Source organism: Phyllostomus discolor, chromosome 7 (assembly GCF_004126475.2).
Source record: "Phyllostomus discolor isolate MPI-MPIP mPhyDis1 chromosome 7, mPhyDis1.pri.v3, whole genome shotgun sequence".
Lineage (NCBI taxonomy): Eukaryota > Metazoa > Chordata > Mammalia > Chiroptera > Phyllostomidae > Phyllostomus > Phyllostomus discolor.
In genome coordinates, this window is record NC_040909.2 from 6,942,595 (window position 1) to 6,960,059 (window position 17,465).

The 17,465-nt window shown below is 51.8% G+C and overlaps 1 protein-coding gene across 1 annotated transcript in view; it reads right to left on the reverse strand.

Moving 5' to 3' along the window:
* SACM1L (SAC1 like phosphatidylinositide phosphatase) overlaps positions 1–17,465 on the reverse strand; it is a 41,396-nt gene that overhangs the window by 10,076 nt on the left and 13,855 nt on the right. The window contains exons 4-12 of the mRNA XM_028518192.2: positions 16,273–16,400; positions 14,593–14,742; positions 11,714–11,773; positions 10,807–10,840; positions 8,487–8,588; positions 5,923–6,008; positions 5,058–5,144; positions 4,320–4,388; positions 1,287–1,366 (exon numbers count right to left, since the gene is read on the reverse strand). Of these exons, the coding sequence (XP_028373993.1) occupies positions 1,287–1,366; positions 4,320–4,388; positions 5,058–5,144; positions 5,923–6,008; positions 8,487–8,588; positions 10,807–10,840; positions 11,714–11,773; positions 14,593–14,742; positions 16,273–16,400 (796 nt within the window). The remainder of the gene's footprint in view (positions 1–1,286; positions 1,367–4,319; positions 4,389–5,057; positions 5,145–5,922; positions 6,009–8,486; positions 8,589–10,806; positions 10,841–11,713; positions 11,774–14,592; positions 14,743–16,272; positions 16,401–17,465) is intronic.

Here is a 17,465-nt window from a genome sequence, read left to right on the forward strand (position 1 = left end):
ACAGAGCTGAAAGATGACGACACGTCGACCATTTGGTTTCATTCCCATCCCCGCCAGAACACGCACTCACGGAGTAGCAGGAATAAACCACATTGTCTGACGTGCTCCCCTGCCCGGTGGTCTCTCGTGCCCCCGGGAGGGGGCACCAGCGGCTCTGGGTGCTCCCCCCAGCAGCAAGTGCCCCACGCGCCCTGGAGCCCCCGGGCGTGGCTTCAGACTGAGATCCCGTCTCAGGCCCCCAAAGCTGGCTGCTGCTGCTCCAGCTCAAGACTGCCGGGAGGCGAGCGCACCCACGGGAGGCATCTGGGAGAGGCCTTACAGGCGGCTGCACGGGAGCCAGCACCGAACTCTGCCCAGAGCAGACGCGCCGGACCCCAAACCCCGAGGTTCCGGTTCCCAAGGCTGAGGTTCTGAGGGGTGCTGGGAGCACGTCCGTCCCCCTGGGGGCGCTCCCCTGGGGGTCCTGCGGCAGGCACAGCAGTGAGCAGCCCCTCCCCGAGTCCTCCCGAGGGCGGGCAGGCTCCACCGTGGGAGAGGGCAGGGGTGCGCCCAGGGCGGGGGCTCAAGAGTCTGCCGGAGCAGCTTCCACACACGGCGGAGGCATTCTTCCCGAAGGTTCGCTGTGCCGTTCCGTTCTCGTGCACGTTTGAAGTTCTCCCCAAGTGACCTAGACCGAGTTCTTTGGAAAGTCCCCCCCCCAGGTCTGTTTCTGCTTCCTACCAGGGCACGGCCCCCATGCCTGGGGCGGGTCCTGCCACCCCCCTCTCTCCACAGGGGGAGTGCCGCCGGCTTGGAACCCCCCCAAGGTAGGGGTGATCACGTCCCTGGGAACAGTGTCAGGGCGCGGCCACCTAACAACCAAAGATTAGCATCAAAGGCTGCACGCAGGCTGCGGCTGTGCCTGGTGGCGTCCAGGGGCCACAGGCTGGAGGAAGGCGCTCCAGCTCACGAGGTGGCAGGGCCCTGGGAAGTGGTCACAAGGAGCTGCAACTCGCGCCCTGATGACCAAGTGACGCCCTGCCTCAGGGCAGGGGGTTTAATGAGGGACTAGATTTTTACAGAATTTAAGTTAAAGCTCCACTGTTAAGAAGTTGCTGTGCAACAGAAATTATGCCAGAGAAAATCGCAGGCCAAGAAAAACATGCTTTGATCTGGTATTAGAAAAACAGTTGAAGTGCACGTCGATGAAACACACACCGAGTGAGACCTGTGCACGTGTGTGTGTGTGTGAGTGTGTGAGTGCGCCGCTCACCCGCACAGCCCCCCGGCGGGAGTCCAGCAGGTACCTGATCATTCCATTTCCCAAGGAGGACACCATGGTTGCGAACGCTTGTTCAAGCGGCTTCTCTGACCCCTTCTGGTTCACCTGTAAAAAAGTACAAACACGAGAGCTTTCGGCTTCTTCCAGATGGGAGTAGCATCAGCACAATGGAGGACTGGGGTGCCCCAAGCCCTTGCTCCTTCACAGAAACACTGAAAAAAACAGAAGCTGTCCGATTCAACTGTATAGGAGCTCTGGAAAACAATCAAAGGTTCACAGCAACCAAGAAAACGTCCAATCAAGAAGAATCCACCTGTGAAGTCACGGAACAGTTCTGGGGTGGAGTTCTGACGTGCTCTCACGCCCACCCCTTCCTGGTGCAGCAGGGTCCTTGTCTTAGGCGGCGGCACCCGGCTCTCAGCTCCCCGCTCACACCAGGGGGGCAGACCCGAACCCCCCCCCCCCCCCCCCCCCGCAGCGCGGCGTCTGTTCTGCTCCGACCTAAAGGACGGGCTCATCTGCCTCTGTCCCCCGTAACTCTGAACACAACGGGGGAGGGGGGGGCACTGCTGGGAAAGCTGCTGCAGGACCACAGACCCCCCGCTGCCTGGGGCACGAGAGGCTGAGCAGAGACAGCAAACAGACCCTGGGGCGATGTTCTCTGGGAAATCGGGGAAGCCACCTGCATACCCAGGTGAGACGCAGGCTCGCAAAGTCCTGAGGACACCTTCGGTCTTCCCCTCAGGCCGACCCCCAGGCTCAGAGCCAGCCTCCTGACCTGCAGCGACTGGGAGCTGATGTTTGCTCTTTTTTTTTTTCCTTGTTTCAATTCCTGACATCCAAGGAAATCTCCCTCAAAACACTGGCTGAACATGAGCTAAAAGAATAGACTCCAGTGAGCGTACGTGACAAGAAACAGTCTGAGCAAAACCAGTCTGGAGTCTGGGAACAAACGGCTTGCTGGAGCCTTCAACGGGTAGAGCAACACACACACAGAAAGAGCACACCCGTGGGTCCGGAGTTAGCCGGCGCCCCGACTGCAGCCACAACAAGGACACCAGGGGGCACGCAGTGAGACAAGGAGACAAGGCGTGTTCAGTGACCATGGGCGGACGGACAGAACCCCCTGCAGAAACCCTGTTAGGAAGAGGGTCTAGCAGAGCGGTCTTCCCCCCGCCCCGCCCCTTCCCCCCAAGTGCATGCTCCCTGCCTCTCTCCTGTGCCTTTGTAACTTGTTTCCTGGTCCCTCGCCCAGCTGGCTCACTTTTCCTACCTCCGTAACCTTCTAAATAAACTTTCTCTTATCATTTGAAAAAAATATGCTCAGAGCTGTAATATAAGATGGACAAAAAATTAAAGAGAATCAGGACAACAGTGTGTGAACAAAACGAGACGCTGAACAAAGAAACAGGTTACTGAAAGGAACCACACGCTAAGTCTGGGGCTGGAAAGCACAAAATGGAAGTTCAAGTTCACGGAAGGGGCTCACGAGCACATTTAGCAGGAAGCAGAGAGAACCAGCAGGCCTGGAGACGGGACAAGCGACACCGTCAGGTGTGCGGAGCAGACAGGGGAGAGAGCAGCAAAGGGAACGGAGGCCCAGGGCACGGGGGGGCTTCTCGTACACCACCCGGCAGACTGCGCGCTCACTGTGGGGGTCCTGGAAAGAGGGGCCAGAGGAAGGGGCGCAGCGGCCACCGTATTTTTCGGACCAGAGGATGCACCTAGGTTTTAGAGGAAAATAGGAAAAAAATGTTGAAGCAAAAAATGTGGTACAATATTTAATAACATAAATAACGTAATATTTCACCAATGTAAATGTAAAGAGAACTCAACAGCGGCATCAACAACCATTATTCCTCCCAAATCTGGGAGGGGAAAGGTACGTCTCATAGTCGAAAAAATATGGTATTTAATGAAAAAGTGGCCCCAAATCTCCCGTATCTGATGAAAAATAAACCTTCAAACCCAAGAGGCTGACCAAACTGCAGTGTATAAACCCAAAACCCCCCGCAGCAAACACGTTATAACTAAACTCTGAGATGCAGAAAGGACACTGAACTCACATCCCATACAGTAAATTCTCCAAAGGGTCATGTGACAATTTCTCTGCAGAAACCTGGAAGCCAGAGGCAGTGGGTGCCACACGTAAAGCACTGAGAGAGCAGGACTGTCTGAAGACAACGAACGAATGAACAAACCAGGCAGGGAGCCCCGGTACATTGTCAGAAGGAAGGCAAAACCGTGTTCCGCACACTCAGAACCGTGGCTCCAGTGTGGCTGCTCCTTAAAAAGTTCAACACAGAAACACCACGAGGGTCGGCGGTCCCACTCCTGGGCACTAGAGCTGACGAAGAACTGGACGCGGGACTCAGACAGACGCCTGCACACGGAGTGGAAACGCCCCGCTGCCCGCCCACCGGCGGGCCAGGGGGTGAAGGAGCCGTGGCGCACACACCACGGGGCGCTCGGTCCCGGAGGGGGACGGGATACTGACACACGCTGCAGCCGGAACGGACTTCACGCAGAACAGCAAGGCCCCACGAACAGACAGTGAACAGGCAGATTTACACGGGGCGTGGGGCAGAGGTAGCTGGGGCTGAGGAGAGGGGGGTAGCAGAAGTTACGTTTAATGAACACTGAGCTTCTGTTCGGTGTGATGAAGCGCTGGAAATGGTCAGTACAACACCATTTCTGGCTGCACAATGTGTTTTTTAAAAGATTTTGCTTATTTTTTAGAGAGAGGGACAGGGAGGGAGAAAGAGAGAGAGAGAAACACCAACAACGTAGGAGAGAAACATTAATCAGTTCCCTGTTGCACTCACCCCCCGGGGACCTGGCCTGTAACCCAGGCACACGCCCTGACTGGGAATCGAACCCATGACCTTTCAGTTCACAGGCCCGCACTCAACCCAGTGAGCCACACCAGCCAAGGCTGCCCACAATTCCTAATGTCATTAACTGCACACTTAAAATGGTTAAAATGGTAACATTTATGTTAAAATGTCATTTTTTTCTTGGTTTGTTTTGCTCCCCCAGAAACAAGAAAGAAACATACCAGGTTGACTATGACTTGTTTTCCATAAATAATTAACTGCGAGTCAAAATGCCTCTGGAAACCATCCATCTAGAGAAGAAGAAAAGAGTTATGCACTTTACCAGCGTACACTGTGAGAATCTTCGTAAGACGCTTTAAAGCATCTTCTTCAACGTCCGCGCTGCAGAAACCTCGTCCTCGTGTGGACGGTCTGAACGCCGCGCGGCCAATGGCAGTCCCGGGCCGCGCTGCTCCGAGCTGCGGGGCCGCGGCTGTGACCGAGCACCGTCTCCAGCAGAACTCGCCAAACACCTGGGACACCGAGCAGTTGCAAATCTCGCCAGAATCTCTCAAGTCTGAATGTGTGATGCCGTTCAACCACGGCTTGGTTTTCCCACTCCTAACACGCCATCTGTACAACCGTCTGGACCAAACGGGGCGTCCAACCGTGTGGCGTCTCTGGGCCACACATTAAATAAATACACACTGACGCGTGATCACAAAAACATCTCATCGTGTTTTAAGTACATTTACGACTTTGTGCTGGGCCACATGCACAGCCACCCTGGGCTGCACGCAGCCTGTTTAGGCCACAGGCTGGACACCCCTGAGGGGGCTCACTGAGTGCCAGAACCAAGGAGAAAGGCCTCAAAGATGAGGAATTCTGACTTATGAGGAATAAATATATGCTCTATACATAAATTATAATGTCAACTAGTTTCTATTTTAGCCAATAAGGAAAACCTGGAAGATACACACATGATTTGCTACTTTGTTGATCTGTGGCTGCGGTTTGTACTTGAGGTTGGGTCTCTGGGACCAGAAAACTGGTATCGATCCTCGCGTCTAGAAGAAAAGAGAGCCACGTGAAAGGAAACACACACGCAGGCTGCACTTTCTCAGCTAGCTGTCACCGGCGGACACACTCCAGTGACTGCGGCGGAAAAACCGTAAACACAACCCACCGACTGAGGAGTCCACGTGTACCTACCGCTCCTCAAGTTCCCGTGTTGTGGGGAACACCTTTGGGAAGGAGCTTTTCTCCTTCTGACGTTATATACACGACCCCAGTACACTGTTCAGTGTTTCCCCCAAATTCTAAAATAAACCAGTTCATCTGCATCAAAACTAACAAGTGACGCCTGTTACCTGACTTTGCATTATAAAAATAAAACTGGGAAACGGCTTGTATTCTTTCTCATACGAATCTCACACGTTTGGCCACTAACACTCTGGACGAGCTAGCGACCCACGACTCCTAGAGGTGGCCACGAGAGAGACAGACTGCCCCGGACCGCTGGCACCGTCCAGAGTCGTGGGTCTGCAGGACTGAGCTGGGGGAGGCTCTATCTCCCCAGCCCCCGCCCCTCCGACCCTACCCTCGCCTTCAGGGATTTTGAGGAAGGGCAGGAAATGCCAGCAAGCGAGGGCCAGGTTAACGGACACCTTTGTTCCAGGTGCACTTTCCCCACACTGTGGACAGAGATGTGACTTTAGGGAGGAGGGGAGGGGAGAAGCTTCGGTGACGGGACCGAACGCCGAGATCCCAGCACAGAGCCTGGCCAGCTGGCTGGCTGCACCGCCCCCCCCCACCCCCCCGCCCCCTGCCCCGAGTCCAACGTGCCTGCACGAACGAGGCTTTGCTTCCACCGTAGTGCACGATCTGTTCCGTTTCCACAAAGTTGGCTGCGTGGCCCTCAGAATCAATCCCTAAGGTGAAAGAAAATTCAATTAACTGTCTTTATCACATTAGAAACATATCAGGAAATTCAATTTAATTCAGAGAGAATTAAGTCAGTTCAAGTCAGTGGAAAAGTACTCATAAAAATAGGTTTTAAACAAATGCACGATGCATGATCAGAAAGCTAAGAGATGCTCGTTCATGCTAAACAGGCTTAAAGGGCGGTATTAAGGGCCTATTAATAAATAAAGTTGGTTGTTATTTAATGCATCAACTGTTTATGCAGACACACTCCTGTAATTCCCCCAAAACAGTGTTTCTCAAACTTGAGATATATTTTACAGAAAATAAATTCTCAAGTACTCTTGGGAGTATGTTCATAAATCCCAGTTTAAAAAAATACTACTATGCTATTTTGAAAGTTAAAGCCATTAAACACAGTATTTAATGCAAATATGGGCCATTATGTTAATAGTATTTCATTATCATAAGCAAAATGGCCCCGCAGAGGCTTATGATGATCATAATTATGCGAACCCCACGAACAGGAGCCCCGGGCCTCATGGGAAAAGCCCCGCTCTGAGGGGCCGGTCCCGCTACTGGGAGTCCCTTCCAGCACCCGGGGGCTCCCCCGCCCCACGGTCTGGTCTCCATGACCTGTTCTCGCCAGGAAAGCCCGCTGAGCCCCGGTGACTTCCACGTGAGTCCCCGACTCAAATCACCAGGAAGAAATCAGTGGATTTCTAACTGTCTGAAATATTTCTTAACGTTATTTCTACCTGGCATATTCCTCAAACAAAACGTTTTGAGATGTGAGGTGTCAGGGTTTCTGGTAGCGTGTTACCAGACGGGGACAGGATTACTGAGTCAAATCAGCAAGGAAGCGCCTTCTCGGTGCCCCTCGAGTGACCAGTCGGAAGCACAGACCATACACACTGGGTCCTTCCCACGATTCCCGTATTTCCATTACAGAACAGCATGCAGTTATTTCTAAAAGTGCGGTGGAGGCGGGGCGGGGGCAGAGAGGCAGGCCTCTGTGAAAGGCTTTCACAGTACACCGAGTTACAGATGACCGCCGTGCACAGGGGAACCGTGCGCAGTGCGCAGCCGCCGTCACGAGGGGAGACGAGCACACACCTGCGGGGACAGAACCCCCCGGAAGGATAAACAGCGGCCAGCAGCTGACCGGCTGGTGGGGGAAAGGCACAGCACATGGGGCCGGAACAAGAAACATTTTTCATTGCATTTCTTTTGATACTTTTTGATAGCTGAACTATATGGATGTATTACCTACAAAAAAATTTAATTAAAAATTATGTCTCGCCCTGGCTGGTGTAGCTCAGTGGATTGAGCGCAGGCTGCGAACCAAAGTGTCCCAGGTTCGATTCCCAGCCAGGGTACATGCCTGGGTTGCAGGCCATAACCCCCAGCAACTGCACATTGATGTTTCTCTCTCTCTCTATCTTCCTCCCTCCTTTCCCTCTCTAAAAATAAATAAATAAAATCTTTAAAAAAGTGAGCTGTCAATCATTAAAAAAAAAAAAATTATGTCTCCAGCCCTGGCCAGGAGGCTCAGTTGGTTAGAGCACCATCCCCTACACCGAAAGGCTGCAGGTTCGATCGCTGGCCAGGGCACACCCCTAGGTTGCAGGCTGGATCTCCAGAGGCAACCAACGATGCCTCTCTCTCACGGCGATGTCTGTGTCTATCTCCCCTCCTCTCTCTGCAGTCAGTAAACATATCCCCAGGTGAGCATTAAAAAAAAAATTATGTCTCCATCCAAGAAAATCTGGTTATGGGGAAGCTGCTAATGCAACTCTGGTCTGGAACCTTGGCCAGCTCACGCACTAAATGCCTTTCTTCCTCTGCTCTATTGCCTATAACAAGGGAGATTAACCCAATAACTTCCTGACCCAAAACTACAATTTATCTAACGGCCCTCAGGGTTTTATCCCAATAATCTGGCCAAAAAAAAAAAAAAGGTGAGAGAAACTTCCCTTCCATGACAGTAACTTTTAATACAGATTTTAGAAGGCTGGTTTAAGTAAATCAGCATTTGCCAGTACAAAACCTAGAGAACCAATGCTCAACACGTAAATCTTCAGAGCTGAAGTCCTGAAATCAGATGTCTAGCTTCATGCATGTGAAGCAGCCAAGAACGAGAGAGGCACACGCTCTCTGGCAGGGGCTGAGGCTACCGACAACCGCACTGAGCTCAGCTGGCTGCACACACCCAGTCAGTAACACCCGCCGGTCCCTCCTGAAGCGGCAAGCAGCAGTGGACAGCGTCCCTCAGCACAGGCAATGCGGCTGCAGTGGCTGCAGGAAGGCACGGGAGACCTAGCTCATCACCACAGTGCGGCCGGAGGTCAGTGTTTACTGAGGCCGCCAGATGGTCATGCAAACAAATAAAACGCAGGAGGCTGCAGTCGCATCACCGTAAAACCGGACGTTAATCATGGCTAATGTAACCCGGCGCGGCTCCGTGCCAGCAAAACTGACCCTACCTCGGACATAGTAGCGCACGCCGGCTCGGAAACAGCTCCTCCTCGAGATGAGAATCCAGTCGAAGTGTTTGCCGTTAACAGAACACGAGTGCATTGTAATAACTTGGCCACATTAAGGAAAGTGTAGCGCACAGCGGAATCACATGTATTAGCCCAGACGGGAGGATTCTGACGAGGGGCACAGGGGTGTGAGAGAGGAGCTCGGGACGACTCTCAGTCCATGGGGGTGTCTGCGGGAACCCCGGGCGTCCCAGGTCTGAACAGAAGCCTGAGCACTCCGCAGCCTCCCCGCCACCTCTAGGCTCTGCCCCAGCTCAGCGGATGGCTCCTTCCACTCACTCTGGTCAAAAACTCAGATTCGTGGGGAACTTCTCTCTCTTCTACCCCATGTACAATTCGCCAGAAAATCCTGCAAAACACATCTGGAGCCTGACCCCTTCCCACCATCACCGCTGCTACCACCTTAGTCCCAGGCAACAGCGCCCGGCGCCCGGACCCCTTCCGCTGCCTGATTACTCTGTGTCCCCCCTCGCTCTCCTTTGGCCTCTCCTCTAACATGGCTGTCACCCCGTGACCCTGACATCTCATGCCAGTCCTCTACTTAGATCCCGGCAGTCCCTCATCGCAGCTGAAGGGACTCAGCCTTCCTGGCCCGGCAAGACCTGGGCCCAGATGTAACACTTCTCTGGCTGCAGCCCTTCGCCCCTGCCCGCGCCCTCTGCCCCAGGTGCGCACCTGCCCTGGGCCTCACTCTTGCAGACCTCTGTGGATTGGAAACTTGTGGCTGTATCTCTCATCAAGAAACTACATTAAACAGGAGCTCCTACCCTTTGCAACAGCTTGGATGGAGCTGGAAAACATTATGCTAAATGAAACAAGCCAGGCAGTGAAAGACAAATACCATATGATCTCACCTTTAACAGGGACCTAAATAACAAAACAAAGAAACAAACAAAATATAACCAAAGACACTGAAATAGAGGTCAGGCTGACAGTGCCCACAGAAGAGAGTAGAGGGAACTTCAGGGGACAGTGGGAAGGGTTCACGGGAACAAACTTAAAGGACACATGGTCATAAACTAAGGGGGAGGGTGGTAATGGGAGGGTAGTGGGGAGGGGTGGGAAGGGGGGGCTGGATTGGGAGTAAAAAGGAGAAAACAATAATTGAACAATGATTAAAATAAAATTTTAAAAAACTACATTAAACAAACACTAATTTAGAGTTTTAGATTAAGCCAAATGGATAAACTATTCTAAAATCGCCTAGAAAAAGTGTTCCGTTAAGTCTCACTTGACAGTATTTGTCCACTGACATCTCCTGTGGGGGAAAAAACAGTAATTGGCCCAAACCCCCTGAAGCACATCCTGAACACGCCTGTTCCTCTTTCATCCTTGGGGGAACCTGGGAAGCTTCCAGGAGGAGAAAACCAACCAACCAACCCACCAACCCAGAATAAACAAGAGCTTTTTATCCTGAGATTTTCTGACTATTACCCCCCATGACCGTGGAAAACGTTTTCTCTGTTCCTTCTCCGCTTTTCTTCACGTCCAACATGCACAGTAACTGAAGGAATCACAGCAACACAACAAACGAACGAACCCGACCCTGCTGTGGTAAGAAGCTTCCTGGGTGCGTGGCAGGAAGACCCCTGGCTTCTGCAGGCTCAGGCCCGACCCTGAGCTCACAGCCCCTGGTGCCCCTCCCCTCCCCTCCCGGCCGGCTCTCTCTGCCTCCGGTTGTACTATGCTGTCTACGACGCAGGTAAGTTTTTAAAGCACACTTCCAATTACACAGTTGCTACTCGTTCTGCATCTGTCCTGATTTCCCCACCTCCCCCCCAAGCATTATCTCTTTTTACTTTTCTGGGACTATTTCAGATGACAAATACAATTTGTAACTAACTCTCCTCTCCAAGATGCAGATCATCCTCCTACCTGAGTCTAACTTTCTAAACTTCCACGGAGAGTTTTCGGTTTTCCTATCAATAGCAGGGTTTAAACTACCTTTGTTTATTGATACAAAGTCTAATAAAGGCAAAACACAGTATCCCTCTTCCTTTTTTTTTAAACTAGCCCCAGAACCCTTTAACAGAGAGAACAATTTAGTCTAAAGAGTACCTTCTTTTAAAAAAGAAGGTCATTTACAACCACTATTCTAAGATTTTATGTTAATGGGTTTTTATTTTCTTTCCAAAGCAATTCCCAGTAATTCTACAACACTCTTCTCGTGCCGTATCTGAGACCGTCTCCGGCTCTGCCTTACAACAGCACTCAGAGAAAGACCGCCAGAGCACCAGACAGCGGCACCCGGTAAGGATACAGCCATGCAGCACTGGAAGGGCAAACCGGTGAACCTGAAACAAAGACACGTGTTACGCTCAGGAGTAAATATGCTTCAAAAGTAAACAGCACCACATAAAATATATTTACACGTGAGGAAGTGACACACAAACGTAACACGGCCGCGAGCTTATTTATGGGCAGCTGAACGTTAAAGGAGCCTCTGCAATCAGCGCCATCTCCCCAGCTGGAGACGGGCAGGCCGCGCCGCGGCCATCCGCTGGCCCGGCCCCGGGTCCGGAGCACGAACCGCCTGCAGCTGCAGAGCATTTGCCCCTCCCCTCCGGGCTCGGCCTCCGACAGCTGCACGCCTCTGGGGAAGAGATACGCCCGGGCTCACGGGTCGCGGCTCAGACCACTTTGCTAAAAAAAGCAAAGCAAACAATAAGAAATGAAGCCACCAGGCAGCTCTAGTTACCCGGGGGCCAGGCACACGCTTCCTGGCCGGGCCTCCGTGTCTGCGCCTCACTGCCGCGAACGGGACAGAGGGCGACACCCACGCCCGGCTCCTGGGCGGGGAAGGGGTTCCCGTCCCCAAGGAGGGCACCCGCCCAGCTCCGCACCTGCAGGGGACTCAGCTCCGCCCCATATCTCCGTCCTTCGTCCCCCAGGGCCCAATCTCTCTCTCACTTGTAAAGCACAAGGTGTTCTTAAACTTAAGTATCTTTTCTTCACTTAAGGCTTCTAAGGAGGTAAGAGCAGAATGGCTGTTCTTCCCCAGTCCAGAGTGATGTGAGAGGGCGCCCTGACCCAAGTTTGTACGTCATCGACAGAGCTGAGTCAGCTTCACCAAGCCCCTGGTGAGTAGGCAGCCATTTTTATAGTATGTGCTCAGTTAAAGCGTAGGCTGTCGCAAACAGGCGGGCTTTACTCAGTGTGCACATTACCTCTGGCTGCGCAGAGAGTTCTCTCAGAAGGTGACCATTCCACACAAACCGCTGATCCGCCTAAGAGAGAAGTTCTAGAATGAAAAAAACAGCTCCTGCTAAGGTGAGCCTCTATGGAAAGAGGAGGACAGCAATGTTTCCACCTTGTGGCTAGAAACAGGCCTCCAACAGGCTCCCACCAGAGAGGGGGAACCCCTCGTCCCCTCACAGCCGCCCCCCACCCCTGGGGTTTCCTGTCGCATTGCCTCAAGACAGTGCTGCTGGCCCGGAAACCGGGGGTCCCCTCGGGGTCCTTCTTCCTCGTGCACTCCGTCCGCCGGCAAGTCCTCAGTCTTCCAAGCCGCCCTCTTCTCTGCAGCCCCATTCCCAACCCTGGGCCGGCACCCGACTCCAGCCTGCCCACTGCCGTCCAGTCTGCGCCTCGCCCCCCACCCCTTCCTCTACCGGCTGCCAGGCAGGGTTCTCTGATGTGACAGGTCTCCCGTCTGCTGCGATTCTCCCCTGGCTGCCCCTCGCCTGCAGAACCCAACCTCTGTGGCCTATGCAGGCCTGGGACCCGGCAGCCCCTCCTGAACTCTCTGATCTCACCTCTGGCCACTCGGACGTTCAAACTATAAGCACAGAGGAAGCTCCTTCGACGACTCAACCTTTTCTCTCCATTCTCTTCATAAAACACACCCCCCGACAGCCCCCGCCCCCCACCCGAAAGGCACAGAGAGCGTGCTCACACTCGGCCACCAGCAGGCGGACGGTGCCCCCCCCCCCCCCCCCCAGATGCACGTGCGTGCTCCGTGCCCGCTGCACTGGTTATCCAGCATTACATCGTGGAACTAAACATTTTATACGTCAACGAACTGTGACTTAAAAACAAGCTGCTGTTAGTAAAAAACTGAATGAGTTAGAATTTAACCCCGATAAAAGGCAAGTTGCTAAAACAAAGCTGCTATTGAGCTGGAAGCGGGAGTGGCAGCCACGAAAGATGAGAAACAGTAAAAATCTACGGATTCTGCCCACACACTGCTCCATGTCGAAATACTTAAACAGACTCAAACTGGAGAGCGTGATGGATAGACTTTATCTGGAAAAGACAATTAGGAACCAAGGAACCAAAAACAAAGACAAGAAATCTATGGTCCTGCATCAAGAGAGTGGCCCGTCAATGCAAACTTTAAGTGGAGACAAAATGCTGAAGGCATGTGTGGTGCGTCCACCACCTTTAGGGTTCCCTGTGTCAACTTTAGCCGGCTCCCGATTCGCTGACAAAAAGTTCCTTTCCCGTCCCCACGGATGGAATGGCTTCTCTTTCAGTTTAGCCTAAGACTGCCACCGTCTCTGCCTGGAGACCCGCCCTCTTCCGTTCTCACCTGACCACGAAGGCCTATTCATCACTCAATCTCAGCTCAGAAGTGAGCTAGCCGTGGCTGGTGTGGCAGCTCGGACTGGGTCCCAGCCTGTTCAATTCCCAGTCGGGGCATGTGCCTGGGTTTCCGGCCAGGTCCCCAGCAGGGGGCGCAGGAGAGGCAACCACACGCTGATGCTTCTCTCTGTCGTTCTCCCTCCCTTCCCCTCTTTCTAAAAATAAATTTAAAAATCTTTTTTTAAAAAAGTGATCTCCGTGAAGTCGTCCCTGACTACCTGAGGCGGAGTGAGACCCACCTTCCTGCAGGAGGGGGTCCCTCTACACCTGGGTGCCAGTCTCTGTGACAGCAAGTGTCCCTTGCTTTGTGACCGCCTGGACTCCTGCGTCCCCAGGAGATGGCAGGCTCCCACAGGCAGGGGCCCCGTCACTTTGTTCTGTGCCCCTGCTGGCTGGCCAAAACAGTGCCTGGTCCGCAGCAGGCACCGGGGAGACACTCGGTAAACACATGGACAATGCAGCCACTGCTTTCAAAGGCACCGGTGTCCTTAGCTAGAAGCCCAGTTTCTTGATGGCTCAGCTCACATCCGAACTTACAGCTGAGCCTACATAAATGTTACCAGATGGGAGTATGACGTCATCATAAAGCCAATCAACTAAAACACTGATTTAGGTTGAACTATATGAAACTATCATTTTTACTGGTCAAAACTCATTAATTCCTGGCAATATCATGTGGTCCAATCTAATACGGAACTAAAGTCTGTCTGACCCGTAGACACGCCTTAAGGTTTGTTCATCAAAACACCGAGGCGGCCGTCCAGGCTCCTGAACAGCAACAATGTGAAGTTGAGATCTGAGGCCCAGTTTTAAAGACACACTCATCTTAAAAAAAAAAAAAACAAAAAACAGCAGCAAAATAACAACTTCACAGCTCCACCTTAGCCCTGGCTGGCGTAGCTCAGTGGATTGAGTGCGGGCTGTGAACCAAAGTGTCGCAGGTTCGATTCCCAGTCAGGGCACATGTCTGGGTTGCAGGCCACGGCCCCAGCAACCGCACATTGATGTTTCTCTCTCTCTCTATCTCCCTCCCTTCCCTCTCTAAAAATAAATAAATAAAATCTTAAAAAAAAAAATTCTTCAGTATCTTTAAAAAAAAAAAAACCCACCTTAAACAAAAAGACTGTTTTCAAGTTAAGTCAGTAACTTGTTACTTTCCTAGCTGTAAAAACTATGACACCACTGCAGAAGGACATTAATTCTAGAAGCAGAATTATGTTACTAATGTTACTAGTAAGTGTTAGACTACAGAACTCCTAGAGCTAGGAAATTACCAACACGTGTGTGATGGCATGACTTCCAACTGCCCGCATCATGGACCCTGAATCTGGAACTCACGCATGTTTGAAAACAGACATCCAGCCAGGACTGAGCAAAAGCAGTATGTATTTTAGTGGATGAAATAGAGACATGCCTCTTAAAAAACCCCAAAGAGGTAAAAATAACTGACGATTCAGCTTACCCTTTCCAAGAGACTCATTTCCTGAAATTCCGGACTAGTGTTTGACAGCCGCTGCAAAGTGTGGGTCAGATCGTACGTGGTGGAGAAGTAAAAGCCATCCACATTCAAGACGTGGTTTATCATTGCTAGGAAGGTCTTATTATCTTGTAACTGTAAACAGAAAGGATAAAAAAATCAGCCCGCCTCATCCTTGAGAAGGAATCTGTCGGCACGAAGAAATAACAGAAATAAGAACCTCCGAGTCTGGCCCCATCAGACACCACCGGCGCACGGACAGCACCCAACAGTGTGTGGTCTGACTACATCAGCCGATCAGGCAGAACCCCATCCCGCTGGTGTCCCTCACAGTGTTCGCTCTAATGCACAGGAGGGTTACTTTAATGAAATATCACCAACGTAAGTGATGACCTACTGTGTGCCAGACACTACACAGATCTTCTTTCATCTTCCAAAGCAAACCTGCTAGGTTAGTAATTATCCTCATCTGACAAATGGAAAACAAATTCTCGAGGGGCTCAGTAACACAAAGAGTGACAAGAGAATAATACCATCCACATTCTTAAGAAATTTTACTAGGCCCTGGCCAGCTAGCTCAGTTGGTTGGAGTGTCATCCTGATACACCAAGACTGCGGGTTCGATCCCCAGTTAGGGCACAAACAAGAAACCCAGAGAATGCAAACATGGGTGGAACAACCAAGCGATGTTTCCCTCTCCCTTCCTCTCTCTAAAATGAATAAATACAACTAAAAAAGAAACAAACAAACAAACTTAACTGGCTGGGGAGGATGGTAAGTAAAACAAAATTCTTTTTAAAAAAATTAGAAAGTCCTATGGAAGTAACACATGTCTTATTTCCTGACGATCGTTTCGGCTGGCCTGCCCAGTGAACGCCCAGACTGATGTGCATCCCCCTCTTTGCTTTAAAGAACAGCGGCTGGCGTTGGGTAACAGGAAGCACAGCCCCTCTACTACAACGAAACCTCCGGCCGCGACGCTCCGTCTCGTGGACAGTGACAGTGACAGTGTCAGCATCCCCACAGCAACGGTCTCTCCCACACCTCACTTGTGTCCAACCCGAACGTCACTCCCGGAGCTGCCACTTTCTGTCTGTCTGCCCCTTCATCGCTGGCGGGACAACCTTTAGCTAATGTGCCGGGACCGCTGGAGCGCAAACCACCTTGCTGGGGGACGGCCCTTAACTAAACACACTGGCGGGGGTCCGCGCGCACGGGAGGGGGGCTGTCTGAACACAGCCACCGCGCTCGCACCCACATTCGGGGCAAATGAAGAGAACTTTTTCTCTTTAGGGAAAAAGGGAATGAAGTAGGGTGAGTGGAACTTCAAAGCTATTTAACATTTTATTTCTTTACAAAAAGGATCCGAAGTTAAATCCAGGTGCTGAGAACATACGTGTTTTTTATTTGTCCTTTTCTTTCCATATGAAATTTCATCATTTAGGAACAGAGCCAGTTTTGTTTTTTGTCTTTTTAAGAAGACAAACCAAGAAAAGAAAATATGTGAGGAACTTTTAAAATAGACTTTATGCCTAGGTACAAAGGTGTGTAGAGTGACCTGCTCTACGGGTCGCTTCAATAACCAGGTTCCAAACCCGTCAGACGCTCCCTGTACCCCACCCCCAGGGCACTACGCTGGGTTCTGCAAGGGCCTCCCCTTCTTACCTGAATATCAGTTAAGTGCAACATGGTCTTCTTGTAAGAAAGAATATCAAAATCTGTTGCTTTCCAGATTACATGATTGAAAAAGTCACCTACTTTTATCTTTTTGGTAATGACAATCAGATAATTTCCTGCAAAAAAGGAAAGCAAGACTCAGATAAACATAAATAAGGCAACTCAAACGCCAAAGTAGCGGTCCTTGTTGTGCAAACTCTAAAGGTGAGACTGTATGGTGCTGTATGACAAAAGGCCTGTGGTTTTAAAAAGCAATCTTATAATTTATGAGTAGAAAGACCAGTACCTTATTTCTAGAAATTCCTACTGAAAGTTTACATTTTTTCCCACAAAGATAAAGCAAAAGCTTTTAGCAGCTAAAACAGTCACTGCAGCAGATCAAACACGGGACAGAGATGCATCTTCTCTCTCGCCCACGTCATCCCCGCTGCAGACAGGCTTCTGCCACATTCCCCCGGGGGCAGGTGAATGCACCCCGGGTCCTGAGATCTGACCCCTGCCGGGCAACGGCCCGTCCACACTGTTCCTATGTCCTTCATGGCACTCTATCAACCCCATGGCAGAGAAACGTGCTGGGACAAGTGGTCCTCAGCTTGTGCTGGTTTGACTCAGGATTCCTCTACTTTACGGTGGCACCAAAGTGATGCACATTCAGGGGCAACCACACTCTGAACGCAGATCTGTCCCGGGCCAGTCCCAGGCGGCAGGATGCCCTCCCGTGACGGTGGACTGTGCCGCAGGCCGCGGCTCCCAGTCTGGCCGGCCAGCACAGGGGCGAACGACGGGGAGTCTGCAGGGCGTTCAGGGGTCGGAGGTTCTGCCAGGCTGGGGGCTGACACAGGCACTCTGGGCACCTGGGAGGCGGGCAGGGCTAAGCTGCCATGCTCAGTAGGTTGGGTGTATTAAAAGCATTTTCAACTTACGACATTTTCAGCTTATGACGGGATCACTGGGAGGTGACCCCATCCTAAGTCTGGGGCGTCTGCACCAAGGGGAGCAGGCAGACAGCAAGGAGCCTGCACAATGCCACGCACGCACCAACCCTGATTCGGGCCATCCCCCCGACCCCCGCCCCCACAAATACAGCAGGGGGAGCCTTTCCCACTGATTAATTCTTAAGCTCTGCTGGGCAAGGCTCTCCCACAAGTGCCCTCCCGGAAGTTTTCCCCGGTGTATGCATC